General features: G+C 40.4%; 1 protein-coding gene across 1 annotated transcript in view; it reads right to left on the bottom strand.

Moving 5' to 3' along the window:
* Nucleotides 1-21,174, bottom strand: part of LOC148038019 (oligouridylate-binding protein 1-like) — a 40,625-nt gene that overhangs the window by 5,371 nt on the left and 14,080 nt on the right. Inside the window, exons 4-7 of the mRNA XM_087668001.1 lie at nucleotides 5,055-5,131; nucleotides 4,897-4,958; nucleotides 4,594-4,681; nucleotides 4,404-4,479 (exon numbers count right to left, since the gene is read on the bottom strand). Coding sequence (XP_087524127.1) covers nucleotides 4,404-4,479; nucleotides 4,594-4,681; nucleotides 4,897-4,958; nucleotides 5,055-5,131 — 303 coding nt within the window. The remainder of the gene's footprint in view (nucleotides 1-4,403; nucleotides 4,480-4,593; nucleotides 4,682-4,896; nucleotides 4,959-5,054; nucleotides 5,132-21,174) is intronic.

Below are 21,174 nucleotides of genomic sequence, written 5' to 3'. Positions count from 1 at the left end.
TAGGAGGTACTCGTGCAATTTATTAGCCAAGACTTCATAAGAATCTTATACACACTACCCATCAAGGAAATCGATCTCTAATGCTTCAAAGCAAAAGGGGATGCACTTTGGGAATGAATTTTATGATACCCTCCATAAAAAAGATCAACATTTTTCCCATCATCCAAACCTATTAGCATAGATCGTCAAATGCATGGCAAGCCAAGTTGCATATGCCATAAAGACCCCATTATTATGTCCAAAAGAGTTGATTGCGACCCAAACAAATTCATAAAGTAATCCCTACACATATGCACAATAGCTTGGGGATCAATAACCATTTCACCAATGGAATTGCTCCGATATCTCCATTTTTCCAAGTCATATGTAGACCACGATAGACTTTGTGGGTCTAGCAATTATTATCTTGCAAGCCCTCTAATGGAGCACCAATCTTTAGCATATTAATACGATTGCTTTTGAAAGGTATCAATGAGTTCTAATTGTCTCACAGAGACAGAGAGCACAAGGTGGTCCTACGGTGAATCCATCAAAAGAAAATACATCAAGCTAGGTGCACTCCGCAAAATGTAACCTTTTTTTACCAATCATAGAATGACATATTTCATATTGCCTAGAATCTATCTCCACATTATAGATCAACAAATCAAGAGAGATAGCCCCATTAGAAGGAAGATCTAATGAGAACCAATGCAATAATTGTCTCGCATAGCTATTAAATATTTCATACAGGAGAAAGGAGGAATTAAAGCACACAAGTAGCTTACTCAAAAAACATCGAAAAGGATGAACACAATGCTTATAAACATCTCAAACACTAAAAAAAGTGATCAGAGAGCACGTAGCATTGCAAAACCTAAATTTTTAAAACCTATGGCAAAAACAAATCATCATGCATAACGTACATGCAATACAAACGGCTCCAAGTTTTCAAGTGTTACACTAAATGAAAGGTATAACCATGGTCAACCAAAAAATACTAAAACCGTAGATCCTATTTCAACACCATTTGTGAAGAGGACATGAAATTTTATTATTTTGCTTAGCATTTGATTAAAAGTTAATCAAATGTGCTAATGCGACTAGAACATATGAGATGTAAGTTAATTATTTCACAGTGTGGGACCTAGGACCTTGAGATATCAATTGGTGCCTAAGGCAAAAGTTGTAATACGTTATGTCTGACAAGTACTAGGTGATACCCGGCGTTAGACTTTGGCCTAGATCAATTATTTGGCCGCTAATGTAAGGGGTGACATTAGGAACAACACATTAAGTAATTAATTAATGCCAATCTAAGGACTAATAATTGCTCAAGGATACTTAGAAGACAAATTGGCTTGGCTAATTTAATTATTGGCTGGTGAAATTAGCATTTTGAGCACTAGAATAATTATTAAATTAATATTCCAAAAAATTAATATAATAAGGTAGATAATGCTAAAAAATGGGATTAGAAAGTTGCCACTTGGCAAAACTTGCTCATGCAAGTGGAAAAAATATTTTGAGGGATTTGTGGAAGTCTATTCCAGTCATTGTGAGAGAAAAGGAGGCTACTTAAGAGCAAGGAGAGGTTGCTGATGCAATTTGTAGCCACTAGAGATCGGTCCTACAACATGCGACAGTAGTTTAGAGCTCTCCAAGAGTAAGTGACAACAGCCCAAAGTCATTTTGGTGCAAATAATAGCATACAAGAGGGAGCAGCAATCTTTTTGGTGATCCTACACTATAGGTGACAACTTCCATGGCAATTTGAGCAAGGTAGCAATAGCTTTTTAACATTTCTCGTGATGACACTCTGAAATTTCTCTCTCTACTACATGCTCTCTCATCCCCCAGTCATCTCTCAAGTTATCTCAACATTTTTCAACAGTTTGAGCCATTAGAGGAAGAGATTTCAATCAAATCTTTGCTGTAAGCCCTAATTTACAACAAAGTTTAGGGTTTTAACAGTCACCTTCAAATGCATGCTCAAAATTGAGAGCCTAGGACTTGAATTCCAATACTTGAAATTGAGGAATTTCATGAAGATTCAATAGACCAACTAGCCAATATCAGATTTAGGGCTGAATTTGTCTTTCAAGGAGCAAGGTAAAGGCCAATCCCCAAGCAAACCAAGGGAAAAATTAGTTTGGAGGCTTACTAATCAGTTTTGACAACAAGAGGTACTTGGATTAGCAAAGGAGATCAAAGGATCTTAGTTGAACTCCTTCCATTTCCAATATAAGATAAAGAAATATTACAAGGAGTGACAATTTTGGGGCCAAAACGATATCAAATGCCCAAGATTAAAGTGGCAATTTGTGTATTTTTAGTTTACATGAATTTTATGCTTCCTATAATTAGTGCTTAATCATGTTATTTACCACCCTATCCGAAGAGGAAGGCTAGTTTCACCATTAACACAAGAGTATTCCAATGTTGGCATTCAAGCCCGTTCATCAATCCATGTCTCGAGGTAGAGTAAGATGGATCCACACATATATTAAAATCCCCCATGATAAGGCCAAGCCTTCCAAGGGAAAGGCATGATTGTAGCTACCACCATAATTCGCAATGACTAGAGCCATCACTAGAAACATATGCACCAACTGGCCACACTACTTCCCCATCACAAGTAATATCAAGAACAAGAAATCTACTAGACACATCCCTCTTAATCAACACAGGTTGAAACTTCTCATGGACAATCAGCAACACACCAAAATGAATTCCTCTGAGAACACTGGCTTAAAAGAGCTTGAAACCATGACAGTGCAATTTTTTCTTTGCAACTCTTATGCTCTGTAGCATACAAAGCATCCCAACCATTAGAATGCAAAATGCATACATAGCATGTAATTTGCTACGAGAGCAAACATTGTGAACTCTCTCTCTCTCTCTCTCTCTCTCTCTCTCTCTCTCTCTCTCTCTCTCTCCCTCCAACTACCATCTTTCCACGATTACTTGTTCACCTTTGGACCTTGATGGTAACGTTGTCGCAACCTCTTTACACCATTCACCCTTGATCATGGAGGATATGCTACATGTATGCATCTCCCGTTCCCAATCCAAGTAGAAGCACTATCTTCCGCATATTGAGCTAACATATACATTAGTACTAAGCGACTTACAAGTAAAAACCACTAACTACCAAGGAACTCCAAGGAGTAAAATGCAATTCTTTGTTGATTTCTTGTACAATATACGAAAGATGTTCACAATTACAAAAGAGCATCAAAACATCATAAGCTTGTGTTGTGTTTTGTGAATAAACAAAATCATACTCCTCAAGATATCCAAGAATGCATGTAGGTGTCCCTAAAGATACCAAAAGAGTCAAAATCGGAAAGCACTGACAAGTGCCACCAGTTTTCTACAAGGTATTGTAGACCATACCAAATCACCAAGAAGATAAGTAACATATCATATTAGTTGAACTTACTAGACATCCATGGCCCAAGTAAGTCATTTCAAATAATACTTGAGGCAAGATAAACTCATAATCCTGGTCAAGGAAGTCTTATACTTAGCAAATACAACTTGTTGAATTCCATTACAACCTAATTTTGTTTTTTGACCAAAGGGCTAAGTTATCATGTTGAACCATTTCTCTGGAGTATTTGATCAAGGTGGGAGAATTGCCTTGAGGAAAAAAAATGGGAGTTAATTTACTCACTCGAGTGTCGCTTCCCTAGCTTCAACCTTAAGAATATTGCTAAGGACAGCATTAGAAATTAGTGTAAAAGGCCCTAATGCATAGAGATAAGGTTGTAGCTATATCGAGCACCAACACCCTTACTAAACGCACCTTGCAATCCCTTGCTAATGTTGCAATATTCTCTTGGCACTTGTGCATTGTGAACTTCAAGTTATCTTTGATGTTCTCTTGGCACTTGTGCATTGTGAACTTCAAGTTATCTTTGATCTATTACAAAGGAATGGATACCTAGTTGAACATTAAAAAAATTCAAGGTTGTGCAATTTTCCAAAATCAAGTTCAAAAAACAACCTATCCACATTCAATGAATAGTAGAGCAAGAGTTGAACAAAAGACACTTGACTAAGCTTCGATAGTGTCATAAGGAGAGAAAGCTTAAGTGAAACTTCCATCCATCGTGTTTAGAGGAAACTCAAGAAAATTAAAGCAAACCCTCTATCACTCCTGTTTTAATAAGTAAGGATCTTGGATCAAGATTCTAATAGCACCAACATTGAGGTCTTACTCTTCAAAACCAATCACTTCAATTTGAATTATAGAGAGTCCACTTTGCAATTTTGATATTTTCAGGCCATATCTAAAAACCAGACACTACATAAGAAAAGATCCAATACAAATCTTATGTGCGTTTCATCTAGGGCAAGAGTTACTCAGCACAAAGTTCAAGTGGCATTTAGTGCCTTTAGACAGCATCATTACACACCTGCTGGCTTCTGAAAGATACAAAACCAAAACCTCTTGAGCGACCAGTACGCTGATCCCACATTACTCGAGCATCCCTACCATTCAGCACAAGAAAGATATCTTGTGAGATATAACAATTGTAAAGCACTACGAATAACTTGTGACCTGGTTTTCAACTATGCAGTCCAATTTGAATTACAATAGCTTACGAGCAGCTTTGGTAAATACTAAAGAATGCATAAAGAGCTGCATCTGTGACATCTGAACTAAGATCACCAACGAAGATACTGAAGTGACCTGGGAAAACAGATCCAATTTGCCAAGTGTTTAGCAGCACCAAGTGTTAATTACATACCCTTTACTGTGTAAATCCTAAGCCTGGACTAATTGTCACAACACACAGCATTCGCTGATCTGTTCTTAGTCAAATATTTTAGAGATTAGCAGTCAATGCAGTTTTTCCTAGAACAAAATGGAACATACAGCACATTTCCTCCAAATCTCAATAATACCTGTAGTATCTTCCCTCTGCCCACTAGCATAGGCCCAATTGACCTTGATAGCTTGGCTAAATCTGAGACAAAGCCGGACAAGTTACAACTAGATCATTCACCCAAAGCCTAAGCAATTTAGAGAAATATGGAAGTGTTTAGTTCAACAAAGTTCATACATATGTTTTCCGTTCAAAGTGAAAATAGCAGCTGCAGCAAGCCGGTGATCGTAATAGTCAACAAACCCGTAGGAAGACTGCCAAATAATTTTTCGTAGTTAGTGTAAAACTCAATTACTAAACTGTAAGAGCTAAAATATAAGCCTGTCCAGTTCATCAGCTGAAACACAGCCTCATCTCAGTAAACAAATGAATTGTTTGACTTTTGCAGCCAACACAAGCAAGCATTCCAAGACTTTATCACCAACAGTGACAATACCAGTAATACATAAGCAAGCACTCCAAGACTTGGTCACCAACATTGGCATTACCAGTGTTGCTCTTGATCCTTTACAGCTTCACTGTCAATATTTTATTCTGATTACAGTTACAAACTCAAATAGAATGCCCATATGTCCAACATCTTGTTCTAACTCTTTTCCACTGTGTGTGTGAGGCCTGATTTCTTTGCCTTGTGAGAAGGGTAGGATAAAGTTTAGCATCCCAACCAAAACACCACAATGTGTTATAATAAGAACTCACTATCCGCAAGATGCGATACACAAACACAATAAAAATGCCTGTCCACACATGTAAAGTAGGTCCACACATAAGGAAGAATAATCCAAATTATCCCTTTGCCCACGGTGATTAAGCCCATCACACAAAACATAAACGCAAAACCTAGCAAGAAGGTCTTTTCTTGGCTAAGAATCTAATTTCAATAGTCATAGTTGCTTAGGAGTGGACTCAAATCACTTACTTAAATTTTGTCAATCTTTAGCAAGGCTACTGCTAATCCTAGACCATATGCAAATCATAGTCACCAGAATCGTTTCATCCTCTTTCATGTTTCGAGGTGCCATTTCACATTTCGTTTTGCTAGCTACCTTGAGGTTTCAAGGTTTCGAAAAATGTCATTCATAGTAATTAAAATTACTATTACTATATATTAGCACAAATCAATGCGTTTAGGCTACAACATAATAACGCATATATAATACATAATGTAAAGTAAAAGTAAAAACTGATATCCATGAGTGAAAGTCGTGTGGGGAGGCATTTTCACTTTAGCTAGAGGCCCAAGGTAGAAGAGAAGGTGGAGGACTCAAGAAGAGTGTGTGGAGGAGGAGGAGGAGGAGGACTGTGCAAGTAGGAGGGTGTAGAAAAAACACAGACTAAGAGAAAAAAACAGCCTTCACATTTTAAATAAAAGAAACCCTTTTAAAACTCCTTCATTTTGCAAAACAAAACAAAGTAGGAAGATATGGAGAAGGAGATGATTCGGCCTCAAGGAGGGTGTGGAAAAAACAATCTATAGAGCACAATCTATAAAACCTCCAAATGAATGATGAATGAATATGAGAGAATATGATAAAGCAAGTACCTCAAAAATTCGTGAGGCAAGGAGGGGGATGATTTGAGCTATGTGTGGGGTCCAAGATGCCAAGAACTGATTCGAGATTGTGTCCTACTCGTGATGTATCCCAAAATGCAACAGCAGCAAAATTAATTAGGATGCAAAATTTACTTTCTTGAATACAAATTTCTAACCTCCATATATTCGGTGGCAGCAATCCAATATAGGTCATGTACAGATTTGCTAGGGCACTGAAAGAGAGACGCAGTACATACGGCAATAACAGAACACAATTGGTAGATGCCCAAATGAATGATGAATGAATATGATACAACAGAGCCGCAAACCTTTATGTTTTGAGGATAGGGGATGAGGTGAGCTATAAGGGTGGTGTTGGAGACACTGAGTATTGTACACATGACAAATCTTGAAATGCCATAGCATAGCAGCAGTCCACCAAAGCTGATGATGATGAGGGGGCATGGTAACCCTGAAACATGTTTCACTAGGGTTGAAACATGAAACATGTTTCACTAGTGAAACGTTTCAATATGCAGTGTTTCACATATCCATTCCAGTCCAAGAAAAAAACGACAATTTCTAATACAGATTTGCTAAACATATATAATTTAGATGTATTATTATATTATTTGATGTGGTATTTCACTTAGGACATACCGAAGGGTGAAACATTTCAAGCTGAAACAGAATGTTTCAGATGTGACATGTTTCAAAGTATGAGTGGGTTAACTTCTATGGGTAGCAACAAATAGAGCAAAATGCAAGCCTCCGAGATGAAGCTTGGTATTGTAGATCAGCAACACACAGATTAGTGGGCAAAAAACACAAGTCCATCAATCTAATAACACAAGCGAGTACAGATGATGACATCACCAAGTCCCAAGCAAACATGCAGCTACAACCAGGGCGTGGATGTGACCAGCATGCTGATGACAGCTCCAAAATGATGGCAACCAGCTGGGCAGCTGCACTCTTCAACTGGATGGCATGTCCTCTAGCAAGGCAATAGCCAGTTGATGATGGCAGCAACAAAGGTGTATGGCACTAGAGAGGATAGGCAGCTAAATGTTGAAGGTGTAGGATGAATGATCAAGAGAAGATGAAGAATGCCCACAATGGACTCTAGTTATAGAGGATATTTTGGCATTTGTTCTGTTCAAACATAAAGCCTTTTATTAATAGTAATCAGCATTAATTGCTTTAGGGCAGTTTTAAGAACAATGAAATTGGCAACAGTGCAAAATCATTTTTACTTAGTGCATGCCTTAATTTTACTTGCTCAGCACCTCCTATTAGGCCCAAAAGGGTCCCAAGACATAGAGAGAGTCACTTCTCTACCCTCCTTTGTACCAAAAAGGTCCCACCCCAAAGAAACCTAGGCATCAAACCAAGAGATGGGTTGCCAAGGGCCTACCATAATCACAAAGGCAATAGATACCTTCTTTTGAGGAGCCCAATTTAAAGAGTCTTAGATTTTTCTTTTCTTTTCTTTTGAAGGTAATATATGAATAGCAAGACATTAGCATTTATCCTTCATAAAAAGAGCCGTTGCAAGGCAAGGGTACCAATGATGGCATAGAAGAGGTGAGTGATGAAGTAATGAGGGTAAGTTGCTATGGAAACTGCCATAGTGAGACTCGTAATGACAACTGATGCAAATGTCGTGATGTTTGACAAGCAGTGGAGATTCAATGTTAGGCAATGGCGATTGCGAAGAGAGAGAGTGAGAAAGTGAGCAAGTAAGCATGTAAAGGACTAAAGTACAAGTGCAAAGGTGTGAACACACCCGAGCACCTATAAAAACCACAGTGGCCCGTTATTCCCAACCACCTCCCACCTAAAGGCAAAGTCCCTGAAGGTCGAGAAAAGAATCAACTAAGTCTAAGTATGTACAAAGCTGAAATACACATACTATCCGACTCCCATCATTTGTCAGCAATAAGCAAACTGCTCTGCTAGAAGTCTAAGTATGTACAAAGCTGAAATACACATACTATCGGACTCCTATCATTTGTCGGCAATGAGGAACCACTCTGCTAGAAGTCCCTTCATGAGATGATTTGCAAGATTATCATCTATATGTACCTTGCAGAGCTCAATGCTTTTGTTGTCAAGTACATCATTGATAAAGTGATACTTCACCTGTATGTGCTTCGTCTTTGCATAAAAGACAGGATTCTCGCACTAGCATGATAGCAGTCTGTGTCACAGGGACATGAAATTTTGAGATGCTTTAATCTTGCTAGTAACATTTGATTAAGTTATTAATTAAATGTGCAAGGCTATTTAGCACATGTGATGCACATGGCAGTTATTTCATGGGAACAAGCCAAGGACCCCGAGGATGTAGTGGGTGTTAAAGGCAAAAGTTGTGTTAAGTTATGCCAGGTGGGTTTTGGTAGTCAGTTGGTGCCAGGTTGGACCCTAGGACAATTGTTTGGCCATTAAGTGTCAGCGGTGACACTAGGGACTAGCATTAATTAATAAATTAATGCTAATCTAAGGGTCAACAGAGGTTGGGAACCACTCCAAGTTGCAAATGGCCTAGCTAGTTTCATTACAGATGGGCATGTTTAATTTTTGGGCAAGGTCAAAGGGCTGAAATTAATTTTCAGAAATAATTAATTCTGAAAAATTAATTTAATGGCTGAAAATGCATTAGGAAGGCTGCCACTTGGCAAAACTTTCCCATGCAACCACAGCCGTTCGGAGCTTGGTAGGGGAGAGGAGGTGATCAGATTTGGCTCTGAGAGGCGACGACGACTGATCGCGCGCCGGGACAAGACAAGGGGCAACAGGTTTTCTCTTCCGCCTCAAGAGAGGAGGCGGTAGGAGAGGAGGGCTCACCAGTTGAGCTGAGCTGGTGTTTTACCCCCCTTTTGAAGCTGTTGGTGCCATCAGATTTGTCATCAGAGCTACAAATCAAAAGATACATTTCAGCTGATTTTCTCTCTTTCTACAGCATTCTCTCATCTCCTCCAGTCTATGCTCAAGCATTCTCAGTAATTCTCAATCATTGGAAGCAGAGTACAGCCAAATTTGGTGGACAGCAAAGAGTTTACTGCTGTAAACCCTAAATTACAGCAGTAATTAGGATTTAGCAACCACCTTGGGACCCGTGCCATCAATCAAAGGCATTGTACACTGTAATCAGCACCGGAAATTCGTGGAATTCTAAGGATTTCAGATGCTAGCCCATCTATTGTGAATTTAGGGCAACATTTGACCAATTGGGGTTCCATTAGAGCAAGTCTTGGGTGAAAGTCAAGGGGCAATTTGCCCGAATGCTTTGCTAATTATTGGAACAGTAAGGGGCTTTTGAATCAGCCAAGAAGATTGTGAAATCTCGGCTTGTAATTTGTCCATCAGCAATTGAAATTAAAGAAATACCGAAAGGGGCACCAGTTTTGGGGCCAACAACGTGTCCATTGTCCAAGTTTATGAAGGTAAAGTGAGCATTTTAGTTTATGTTCATTTGCTAATTGCTGTAATAAGTGCATAATCAGGTTAAACCACACTATCCGAGAAGGAAGGCCGGTTACATGGTTCCATTGCCGGGATAATCACTCAATCTCTTGATTTGGTGAGCCCAAGCACCTGATTGCAAGCCAAAGCTTTGTGCTAGTGTTGATTTTTGTGCTCAACTGAGAAATTACAGCAACATGTCTTCATACAGTGAGATGGAATCAAGCAATAATGATGCCTCTCAGTATGGACACTCTCATGGGAATGAAGGAAATGCAATGCCTAATCTTGGACAAGGCTCTCATGATGGACAACAAGCTAAAAATGTTACTGTCGGGCAAGATGTAAGGCCTTCAAGCCATCATGAGGTAGATGACTAGCAAAGTGAAGAGGAATTTGATGACCAGTCCAAGAATCGGATGAGGACAGCAACAAAAATCTTTGCTCAATTGGCAAAGGATCGTCAGTTCACCCGATTTTTGAATGCTCCGAAGAAAGATAGCAAGGGCAAGAAGAAGAAGTCAACTTCTACACCTTCGGGACAGCAAGATGCACCGAAGGTAGTGCCAAATCCTTCACTTGAAGCTCCTAAAGAGGCCAATGAAGCTAAACAGTTGGTACGTATGGGGCAAGGAATGAAAATGCAAGGCCATTATGGAAGTGCCAATCCAATGGATTTTGGACAGCCGGGCATGCATGCTATGATGGGGCAACCAAGATAGTTTGGTGGTAGTACAATTTTTCATGCAATGGTTGGCCAAGGGCCGCATACGGGAATGCATGGCACAAATCCCTATGGTATGCAGCAGCCAATGCATGGTGTGCAAGGCCCATTGTTTTCGGGTATGGCTGGAAATGTGCAAAACCCTATGTATGGTAGCATTGGCTTGATACCTGGGGCACAAAGTGGAATGTTTGGCAATGCATCTACACCCCCGAATGCTTATGGGGCTCAAGGAATGACTGCTGGTCATCCAAATGCTTCATTTGGGCTTGGTCATGATGTAAATACAGCAAATGCACCCTTTTTGCAGTAGCCAATGGATGACAACTTGACTCCCAAAGGGGAAGCAAAAGACTATGATGAGGGTGGAAAAGCAGTGAAGTTTGAGTCCTTCAGTGGTGCACAAGATAGGTTGAAAGCTTTGACCTTCATTCAGCAATTTAATGCAGCCTATTCAGGGGGAAACTTCACCGAATCCTCTAAGATTCGAAAGGCAACCACTTTCTTGAAGGGGAATGCATTGCAATGGTGGTCCACGCTCTTGATGCAAGGTAGAGCACCGTCAACATGGGTACAATTCAAGGAAATGTTTGCATCGAATTGGTTGACTAATACCTTTGAGGTAGACATCATGACAGCTTGGAACAAGCTTGATGCTAAGGAATGCAAGAATTTAGAGCAATACAATAAGAAGTTTTGGGATGCATTGCTGCCCGTCACTTCTTATCGTGCCGTACCCCTTCATGAGCAAGTGGAAAAATATGTATGTGGGCTGCCCAAAGGAATCAAGGATTTTTGCATAAAATCCACCGTGTCTAGCATATCTCAGCTCATAGAGATTGCTGCTACAGCCGATGCTTTGCTGCGTGGAAAGGATTCGAGCTTCCAAGAGAGCAAGGAGAAGTCGAATAAAAAGTTGTTTAAGGCTGAGAAAAGGGGCATATCTGAAAACCAGCCTGAAAAGAGGCCAAAACAGCAATGAAAGGGCTCGAAAACATTGGCACAACGAGGGAATTGATGGCTGCAAATAAATGCTTTATTTGTGAGCAAGAGGGTCATATTGCAAAGAATTGTCCCAATAGGCAGCAAGCTGCAAAATCAGAAAATTCGGGAGATCCTAAGGGTAAAAGGCCCAAAACATCAGTGGGATTGGTGCCCGATGTTGTTAGTGATCAGCCCAATGATGATGCTACTGAGTTGTGCAGAGCATGGGGCAAAATTAGGGATCAGCATGCATTGATCTTCTTTGATAATGGTGCACGAGCCAACTTCATCTCTGCTAACATGGCAGCCCGTCTAGGCATCAAAGACGATGAGATGGGAGCCATGGGGAAAGTTGGAATGCCATGTAAGGGTCATGCAGAACCTGTCACACCACTCATTGGAAAGCTTCGGTTGCACATACAGAGATATATGGACAGCGAAGAGTTACATTGCTCCACTTGAGGGTTGTGATGTGTTGCTTGGTATGCCATGGTGCCAGCGTATACATGCACTGATTGATTCATATGCAAAAGAGATCACTATTCAACATAAGGGAAAGACACTCACACTTGATGTAAAGTTGAAAGGGAAATTTGTCCCTGTTGTATCTGTAGCTGCTATTTCTAAAGTAATGAAAAATCATCTTTCCATGTATCTAGTTTTTGCTAAGGATAAAAATGATAGTGAGAATGTTGGGAATATGTCTAAATTAGAAAAGGATCGCATGACATTTCTGAAAATGTATGCTCGATTGCTTCTCTCAGTCACTTCCAGGGCAGCTACCACCTGAAAGACCCGAAGATCACGGCATAGACCTTATCCTTGGAAGTAGCCCTCCTAATAAACCACCCTATAGGGTCAGTGCAGCCCAACAGGAGGAGATTATGAGTCAAGTAAATGAGCTGTTAAAAAAAGGACTGATTCAGCCTAGCTCATCTCCTTTCTGTTCTCCAATGCTTTGGTTGAAGAAAAAGAATGGTTCATGGTGTATGTGCATTGTCTATCGTGCAGTGAACAAGATCACGATAAAGAACCGCTTTCCGATCCCTCGGATCGATGATGTTATGGATAGATTACAGGGGGCAGCAATGTTCAGCCGTATAGATTTGAAAAGTGGGTATCATCAGATACACATTAGACTGGAGGATGTGCCTAAGACAACTTTTAGGACATCTTTTGGGTTATATGAATTTCTTGTCATGCCTTTTGGACTTACGAATGCTCCTGCCACTTTTAATCAAATGATGGGTCGCATCTTTTGGCCACATAGAGCATTTGTGGGTACTTTCTTTAATGACATGATTGTCTATTTAAAGAATGAGACGGAGCATAGAAAGCACTTGGACATTGTTTTCAATGAGCTACGTAAGCATAGGCTAGTTATCAATGACAAGAAGAGTGAATTCTTTTTGCATGAAATCCACTTCTTGGGACATACTGTATCGGCTGATGATATTCGTATGGACCCTACTAAGGTTGAAGCAATACCTTCATGGCCAACTTTGAAGAATGTTCATGAGATCCGCAGCTTCTTGGGTTTATGTTCTTACTATAGGAAGTATCTACGTGGATTTGCTGAAATTGCATCTCCATTGCATGCTTTGCAAAAGAAAGATGTGCCATTTAGATGGACAAAAGTGAAAATTTCAGCATTGAGATCCGCAGCTTCTTGGGTTTATGTTCTTACTATAGAAAGTATCTACGTGGATTTGCTGAAATTGCATCTCCATTGCATGCTTTGCAAAAGAAAGATGTGCCATTTAGATGGACAAAAGTGGAAATTTCAGCATTTGAAAAGTTTAAGGAAAAGATGACTTCAGATACTGTGTTTGTCTGGCCTGATCTAAGGAAGTCATTTGTGGTTCAGTGTGATGCATGTGGTAACAACATTGGGGCTGTCCTTATGCAAGATGGCCGAGTTGTGGCTTATGAGAGCCCAATTCTCCACGGTGCAGAGAGGAATTTACAAGTTTATGAGAAAGAGCTCTTAGCTGTAATTCATGCACTGTCTACGTGGAAACATTATTTGTTGGGGGCTGATTTTACAGTGCAGACAGACCATCAAACTTTGAGGTACTTTCTGATGCAAACAAAGTTGTCAGAGAAGCATATGAGATGGGCAAATTTTCTCTCTATGTTTCATTTTCAGATTGTACACATTGATGGTAAAAAGAATGTTGTGGCTGATGCACTGTCACGTAAGCCACAAATTTCAGCCGTCACTATGGTTTATCACAAAGTTGGATGCCATGAAAGAGCAATATGCTGTTGATTCGGACTTTGCTAATGTTTATGATCAACTTTCCAATGGCCAAAGGCATGAGCATTTTATGCTTAGAGATGGATTTCTATTGATGCATGGACGACTGTGTGTCACAAAGTAGTTGAGGCCTAGAGTGATCATTGAAAGTCATGCTCCTCCGTATGGGACACAGAGGTATTGATGCCACAATCAAGGCAGTGGAGCATTTCTTTTATTGGCCAACTTTGAGGCATGATATAGAGCAGTTTGTTAGGGCATGCATCATATGTCAGAAGGTAAAGCATGATAGGCAAAAGATGCCGGGCTTGTTGCAGCCCTTGCCTATTCCAGATAGACCTTGGCAGAGCATTGCTATGGACTTTATCTTTGAGCTTTCTAGGACACCTACAGGGAATGATGGGATATGGACTAATATTTGCACGTTTAGCAAACAAGCCCATTTCATTCCGGTGAGGAAGAAAATAAAGGCTGATCATATGGCACGATTATTTATGCAGCACATTTTCAAGTATCATGGTATGCCCGAGTCGATCATCAATGATCGAGACCCTCGTCTATTCTGGAAGGGATTGTTTGAAAATATAGGTACCACACTGAAATTCTCATCCTTCCATCCGCAAACAGATGATCAGTCTGAGGAAGCAAATTCCACAGTGTTGGATCTTTTGAGGTGCTATGTTTCAAACCACAAGACACAGTGGGAGCAGTATTTGCCATTGGTTGAGTTTGCATACAATAATACGATGCATAGTTCTACTCGCAAGGCTCCATTTAAGGTGGTTGAGGGTAGCAAGAAGGTTCCACCTATTTTGCACACTAAGGATAAGATCTTTGAGGCTAATCGCTTTGTGGAAAGCGTGGATGCAGCCTATGCAAAGATAAAGTATGCATTTCAGAGGTCACAGGACAAGCAAAAGCGAACAACTGATCGCCATAGACGTGCTTTGCAGTTTGCAGTGGGCGATTATGTATTGCTGCATTTCGAAAAGGCAAGGCTGAAAAAGATGAAGGGAAAAGAGAGGTTGTATCCGAAGTTAAGCATTAGATACTATGGGCCCTTTCAAGTGTTGATAAAGGTCAGCGATGTTGCATATCGGTTGAAATTACCTCCACATTGGCGGATACACAATGCTTTCATGTCAGTTTGTTGAGACCTTTTCGTGGTGATGTGCCAGAAGATGTATTTGCTGAAATTCAGTCAGAGGTTGAGGAACTAGATGAGACTTTGGTACCCAAGCAGATTTTGGCACATAAGGAAAGGAAGGTCAGAGGTAAAGTTTCCAGAAGATATTTGGTGAAGTTTCAAAATTATTCACCAATGGATGCAAAATGGATGGAAGAGGATGACTTGGCAAACTATCCTCAGTTGTTGCAACTTTATCTCAATGCCTTTCAGTTAGAGCCGACTTTGGATCGCGCTCACTCAGGTTCAGCACAGCGGGCGTCCGCAGCATTGCCTGATGCTCAAGGGGGAGGTAGCACTTCCACTCCACCGGTTTTGGACAGCTCTCGTATGTAGTGGATCTCGAATGTATTCAACATGGATCCAAGGTACTGTGTTGACAGTATGTCTGCCATGAGGTCACTACTCGATGTACTAGTCACTGTGAGATACATGTATATGAGTATGGTTGTCACCGCGGCTCTGAGTCTATACTTATACATGAGTTTTTGGATGAGTTTGGCATGAGTTTTTGCCTTAGTTTTGAGATCAATTTTTTATTAGTTTCAGCTCATTTTTTGATCAGTTTGAGAACTGCTTATGATCACTTTGGGATCAGTTTTGCATCAGTATCTTATCTTCTTTTTTTTTTTTACCATCAGCTGGTGATCAGTTTGGAGTCACATTTGCAGCCATTTGTGATCAGTTCTCATATCAATCCATGATCAGTTTATGATCAGGTCATGCTTAGTTTTTAGTGGTTTACAGCTGATTCCATGGACAGCCGCATGTAAACGAATGTCATTGACAGTTTCAACCATGGTTTATGCTGAGACTATGCTTTACTGTGGTTTTGAGGTTAGAACGGTTGAGAAACATGAGTTATGGATGCATCCAATGGTTTCTAGCAACAGTTTTACACTGTTTTTCAGTTTTCTATTATGTTTTGCTGGCTGGAAATTTCCAATAAGTTTTGCGTATATGCAACGGTTCGACAACAATGGCCAATATTGTGATGATTGTCATACCAAATTGAAATTCCATTGCAATATACTTTTCCTTTGGCCCAATGCAGTGCAATCGAGGACGATTGCAAGGTTTTCAAGGGGGAGGTTTGTCATGGGGACATGAAATTTTGAGATGCTTTAATCTTGCTAGTAACATTTGATTAAGTTATTAATCAAATGTGCAAGGTTGTTTAGCACATGTGATACACATGGCAGTTATTTCATGGGAACGGGCCAAGGTTCTCGAGAACGCAATGGGTGTTAAAGGCAAAAGTTGTGTTAAGTTATGCCAACTGGGTTTTGATGGCCAGTTGGTGCCAAGTTGGGCCCTAGGACAATTGTTTGGCCATTAAGTGTCAGTGGTGACACTAGGGACTAGCATTAATTAATTAATTAATGCTAGTCTAAGGGTCAACAGAGGTTGGGAACCACTCCAAGTTGCAAATGGCCTGGCCAATTTCATTACAGATGGGCATGTTTAATTTTTGGGCAAGGTCAAAAGGGCTGAAATTAATTTTCAGGATTAATTAATTCTGAAAAATTAATTTAATGGCTGAAAATGCATTAGAAAGGCTGCCACTTGGCAAAACTTTCCCATGCAACTAGAGGGAAGGCTGTTGGAGGGTGGTGGAAGTGAAATTGCAGCATTTCGAAGCTTGGTAGGAGAGAGGAGGTGATCAAATTTGGCTCTGAGAGGCGACGACGACTAATCACGCGCCGGAACAACAGGGGGCAACAGGTTTTCTCTTCTGCCTCAAGAGAGGCGGCAGTAGGAGAGGAGGGCTCGCCAGCTGAGCTGAGCTGGTGTTTTACCCCCCTTTTAAAGCTGTTGGTGCCATCAGATTTGTCATCATAGCTGCAAATCAAAAGATACATTTCAGCTGATTTTCTCTCTTTCTACAGCATTCTCTCATCTCCTCCAGTCTATGCTCAAGCATTCTCAGTAATTCTCAGTCATTGGTAGCAAAGTTATAACCGGCCTATTCACTGGGAAGGGCGGTAGTGTACAACCAAAATAAATAAATGCTTTCACCCAATTTAACAGTCACCCACTTTACCTGAACTTAAAGACACAGCATCAAGAAGACATATAGGAAGCTAGAATGCTCCTATTGCAACACATACACCCTGTTGGCCCCTAAGTTAGGCGCCCCTTGCGGTATTTCTTTATTTTTAAAAAGAGAAAGTACAATGGGCTATCTTTCACCTATTCTGGGTGAAATTTGACAGCATAACAATACAATTACTAACCCAAATCAAGTTGACCAGGAGGGGAAACTCTGCCCAAGTCTGAATCTTCTGGTTGGAGTGCAGAATTGACCATTTCAACCTGCTGTATTTACTGGTTCAGACCTGTTCTGAAACCTGTTTACAACTCATACTGTTCCCTGTACTGTTCAGCCCACTGTAATTACTGGTTCAGACCTATTATGACACTTGTTCTCAGCTCATATTGTTCCCTGCACTGTCCTGCATCATCTGGGCCAAGTGCCCCTTGATTCTTACATCAATTGGGCTCTGAAATAACCTCTGAACAATCCAGAATCAGAACTGATTTAATGTTGTTTCAGACACTTGCTTGGTGAGGTTACCACCCTCACCTATTCCTGCTTGTGGGCAGCAAACAACTGCTCCTGTTCCTGGAGAAAAGAGGCTCTTGCCTCATGCAAAAACAGCATATTCCACACAGCTGTACCTGAATCAAAAGAAAAGCCCTTGATTCTGCAGCATAACCGTACTATCAGGGAGAGAGAGAGAGAGAGAGTAGGAAGCAAGCCCAGCCCTCTGTGCACCATAGACAAGGTAGACCAGCTCTGAAGAGCTCTCCATCTGCAGCAATCCATCTCCCTTTCACAAAATGAGCCCCCCATGCATTGAAACTCGTTTTTTGTGCTGCCCTCTCTCTCTCTTTTGGGAATTTATGCCCAAATTGTGACACATGGCATACATGTAACAATTTTCCTGTTTAAACCTTTCGGTCTAAAATTCTCCATCCTCGGTTCAAAATTTGACCTCAGCACAGACCAGAGGATTAATCCTCGTACAAAAACGAAGATAATGACGCGAACAGATTCTGGGGTCCAAAAATAGTAACTCCCTAAATTTTAGGAGTTGCTTCCATTGCATTCCCACTAGTCTTCTGACCATCTTTGCTGACTATGGCTACATCCAAATTTACAATGTAGCTCAACTGAAAGTGAATTTCCACTGATGACCCCACATGGACTAATCTCTTGAAGATTTGTCCATCTTCACTTTGAACTAGTCTCTTCCAGGCTAGTTCTTCAACACACTTGTCCATATACACTTTCACAAGTCTCTTCCAGGCTTGTCAATCTACAGTGCCAATAGTCTCTTCCAAACTTATACTGGACCTTAACTGTCCAGTCTTGACTCACTAGACATTCCTGTCCGATTCACATACTGGCCATGCAACTCAGGCGTTTAGATTTCAAGAGGGATCCTTCCAAAAAGAAAAAACAAATAAAATATGTAACAAAGAAATCAACAAAAAGGTAATAGTTGTCACAGTCTTGTGACAAAAGTACAGCCAAATTTGGTGAACAGAGAGTTTACTATTGTAAACCCTAAATTACAGCAGTAATTAGGGTTTAGCAGCCACCTTGGGACCTGTGCCATCACTCAAAGGCATTGTACACTGAAATCAGCACTGGGAATTCGTGGAATTGTGAGGATTTCAAATGCCAGCCCATCTATTGTGAATTTAGGGCAACATTTGACCAGTTGGGGTTCCATTAGAGCAAGTCCTGGGTGAAAATCAAGGGGCAATTTGCCCGAATGCTTTGCTGATTATTGGAACAGCAAGGGGCTTTTGAATCAGCCAAGGATATAGTGAAATCTCGGCTTGTAATTTATCCATCGGCAATTGAAATTAAAGAAATACCGAAAGGGCCGCCAATTTTGGGACCAACAGCGTGTCCATTGTCCAAGTTTACGAAGGTAAAGTGAGCATTTCAGTTTATGTTCATTTGCTAATTGCTGTAATTAAGTGCTTAATCAAGTTAAACCACCCTATCCAAGAAGGAAGGTGGGTTACAATCTGAGTATCACAGTGGAGGACAGCAGTCTTAATAATGCCAAGCTCTCCCACTAGACGTGAAAGCCATAAAGCCTCCTTGCATGCCTCAGTGGCAGCCACATACTCTGCCTCTGCACTAGACAATGCAACACACTTCTATAGTCTTGAGATCCAAGAGATTGCTCCCCTTGTGAAAGTAAATACATACCCTGAGGTAAACTTCCTAGAGTCAACATGACCACCATAGTCTGCATCTGTAAAGCCAATGACAGATGATTTCTGCTTTCCAAAGCAAATGCACACATTCTTTGTGCCCTTAAAATATCTCATGATACCTTTCATTGCTTCCCAATGCTTTCTACTAGGATGTGTCATGTACTTACTAACCACTCCCACTACAAATGCTATGTTAGGAAGTGTAGCAACCATAGCATACATCAAGCTACCCACAGCTGAAGCATATGGAATCTTAGCCATTTCAACCTTTTCATCATCAAATGTAAGGATGCCCTCGGCACTAAGTTTCGCATATGGAGATAATGGTACACCAATTGCTTTTTCCCCCTCCATATTGAAAAACTACAAAATCTTGGATACATACTCTTGCTATGATAGATAAAGAAGACCTTTCGATCTGTCTTTGAGTATAAGCATGCCAAGAATATGATTGGCTTCACCAAGATCCTTCATATCAAAGCTACTATGTAGGTTCTGCTTCAATGTGTCTAATACAAGTGCCAAGAACATCCCTACCACCAATTAGCATGTCATTCATATACAAAATCAATATAATAAGACTGCCATCTACCACCTTTTTGGTATACAAGCAATGATCCACTTGACTTCTTTGAAAACCTTGAGATTACATGAATGTATCAAGCTTATGATACCATTCACGCGGTGCCTATTTCAGGCCATACAAGCTTTTGTTGAGTTTATATACTATTTTTTCTTCCCCCTTAGCCACAAAACCTTCTAGTTCTTGCATATATGTGGCCTCATGCAGATCACCATGTAAGAAAGCAATCTTTACATCCATATGTATAAGGTCCATATCCTCACATGCAACCAAGCCCAATATGGTTCATAAAGTAGACATTTTGACTACGAGAGAAAAGATCTCGTGAAAGTCAATCCCATGTTCCTGCTTGTATCCTTTGGCAACCATCCATGCTTCCTACTTTGGTAAGGAACCACACGTGACCTTCGTTTTGTAAACCCATTTGCATGGTAGGATTTTCTACCTCTTAGGCAAAAGCACCAAATCCAAATGACCATTTATCTTTAGAGATTCCATCTCTGACAACATAGCTTTATGCCATTTTTTTTGTCCATTGCTTCCTTGAAGCACGACGGTTCACTACAATTTATCAATATGACATAATTAGCAACATAATTCGCACCAAGAATAAACCTATCTAGCTGTTTGGTATTTCTAGTCAACCTATGGATCCAATGATCAGTGTTTGATGGTTGTTCAGCCTGCAAATTTGCATTAACAGCTTGATCTTCCAAAGGTTCGGCATGTTGCACTGCATGTTTCAACTGTTCCAAAGGCACATTTTCTTGCTAAAACTATGGTATATCATGGGCAACTTCTTGCATCATTCTTTGTATTTATAGGGTCATTTACAGCATGTATTTACTGCTGTACAGCGGGCACTCTTTGCTGTTCCACAAGTATTTCTTCTCAAAACACAACCCTTTTCACTTCTTCTATCTTTTCGGGCTATTTATGCATGTGATCTTCTCATAAGATTACATCATTGTTGCGTACAATTTTCCTTTTTTTGGGATCCCATAGCTTATACCCCATTTCTCTCTCATCACCATATCCTAAGAAAATGCATTTACAAGACTCTGGTTCCAATTTACTACATTGTTCTTTGCATATGTGCACAAATGCCTCGCATCCAAACACTCTTAAGTGTGTATATGTAGATGGCTTGCCTAACCACACTTCTTGAGGCACTCTCCCTCCCAAAGACCTATTTTATGACCGATTTATCGTGTACAACTGTCATAACAACCTTTGCCAAAAATCCATGAGGTATGCAGCATGAGATAGCATGGTACAGACCTTCTCCTAAATACTCCTATTCATATGCTCTACAA

Source organism: Lygodium microphyllum, chromosome 3 (genome assembly GCF_053477565.2).
Source record: "Lygodium microphyllum isolate KBCC chromosome 3, Lygodium_microphyllum_v1.1.10, whole genome shotgun sequence".
Lineage (NCBI taxonomy): Eukaryota > Viridiplantae > Streptophyta > Polypodiopsida > Schizaeales > Lygodiaceae > Lygodium > Lygodium microphyllum.
The sequence above is the reverse complement of the archived record's forward strand: the minus strand, read 5'-3'. Positions and strand labels throughout refer to the sequence as shown.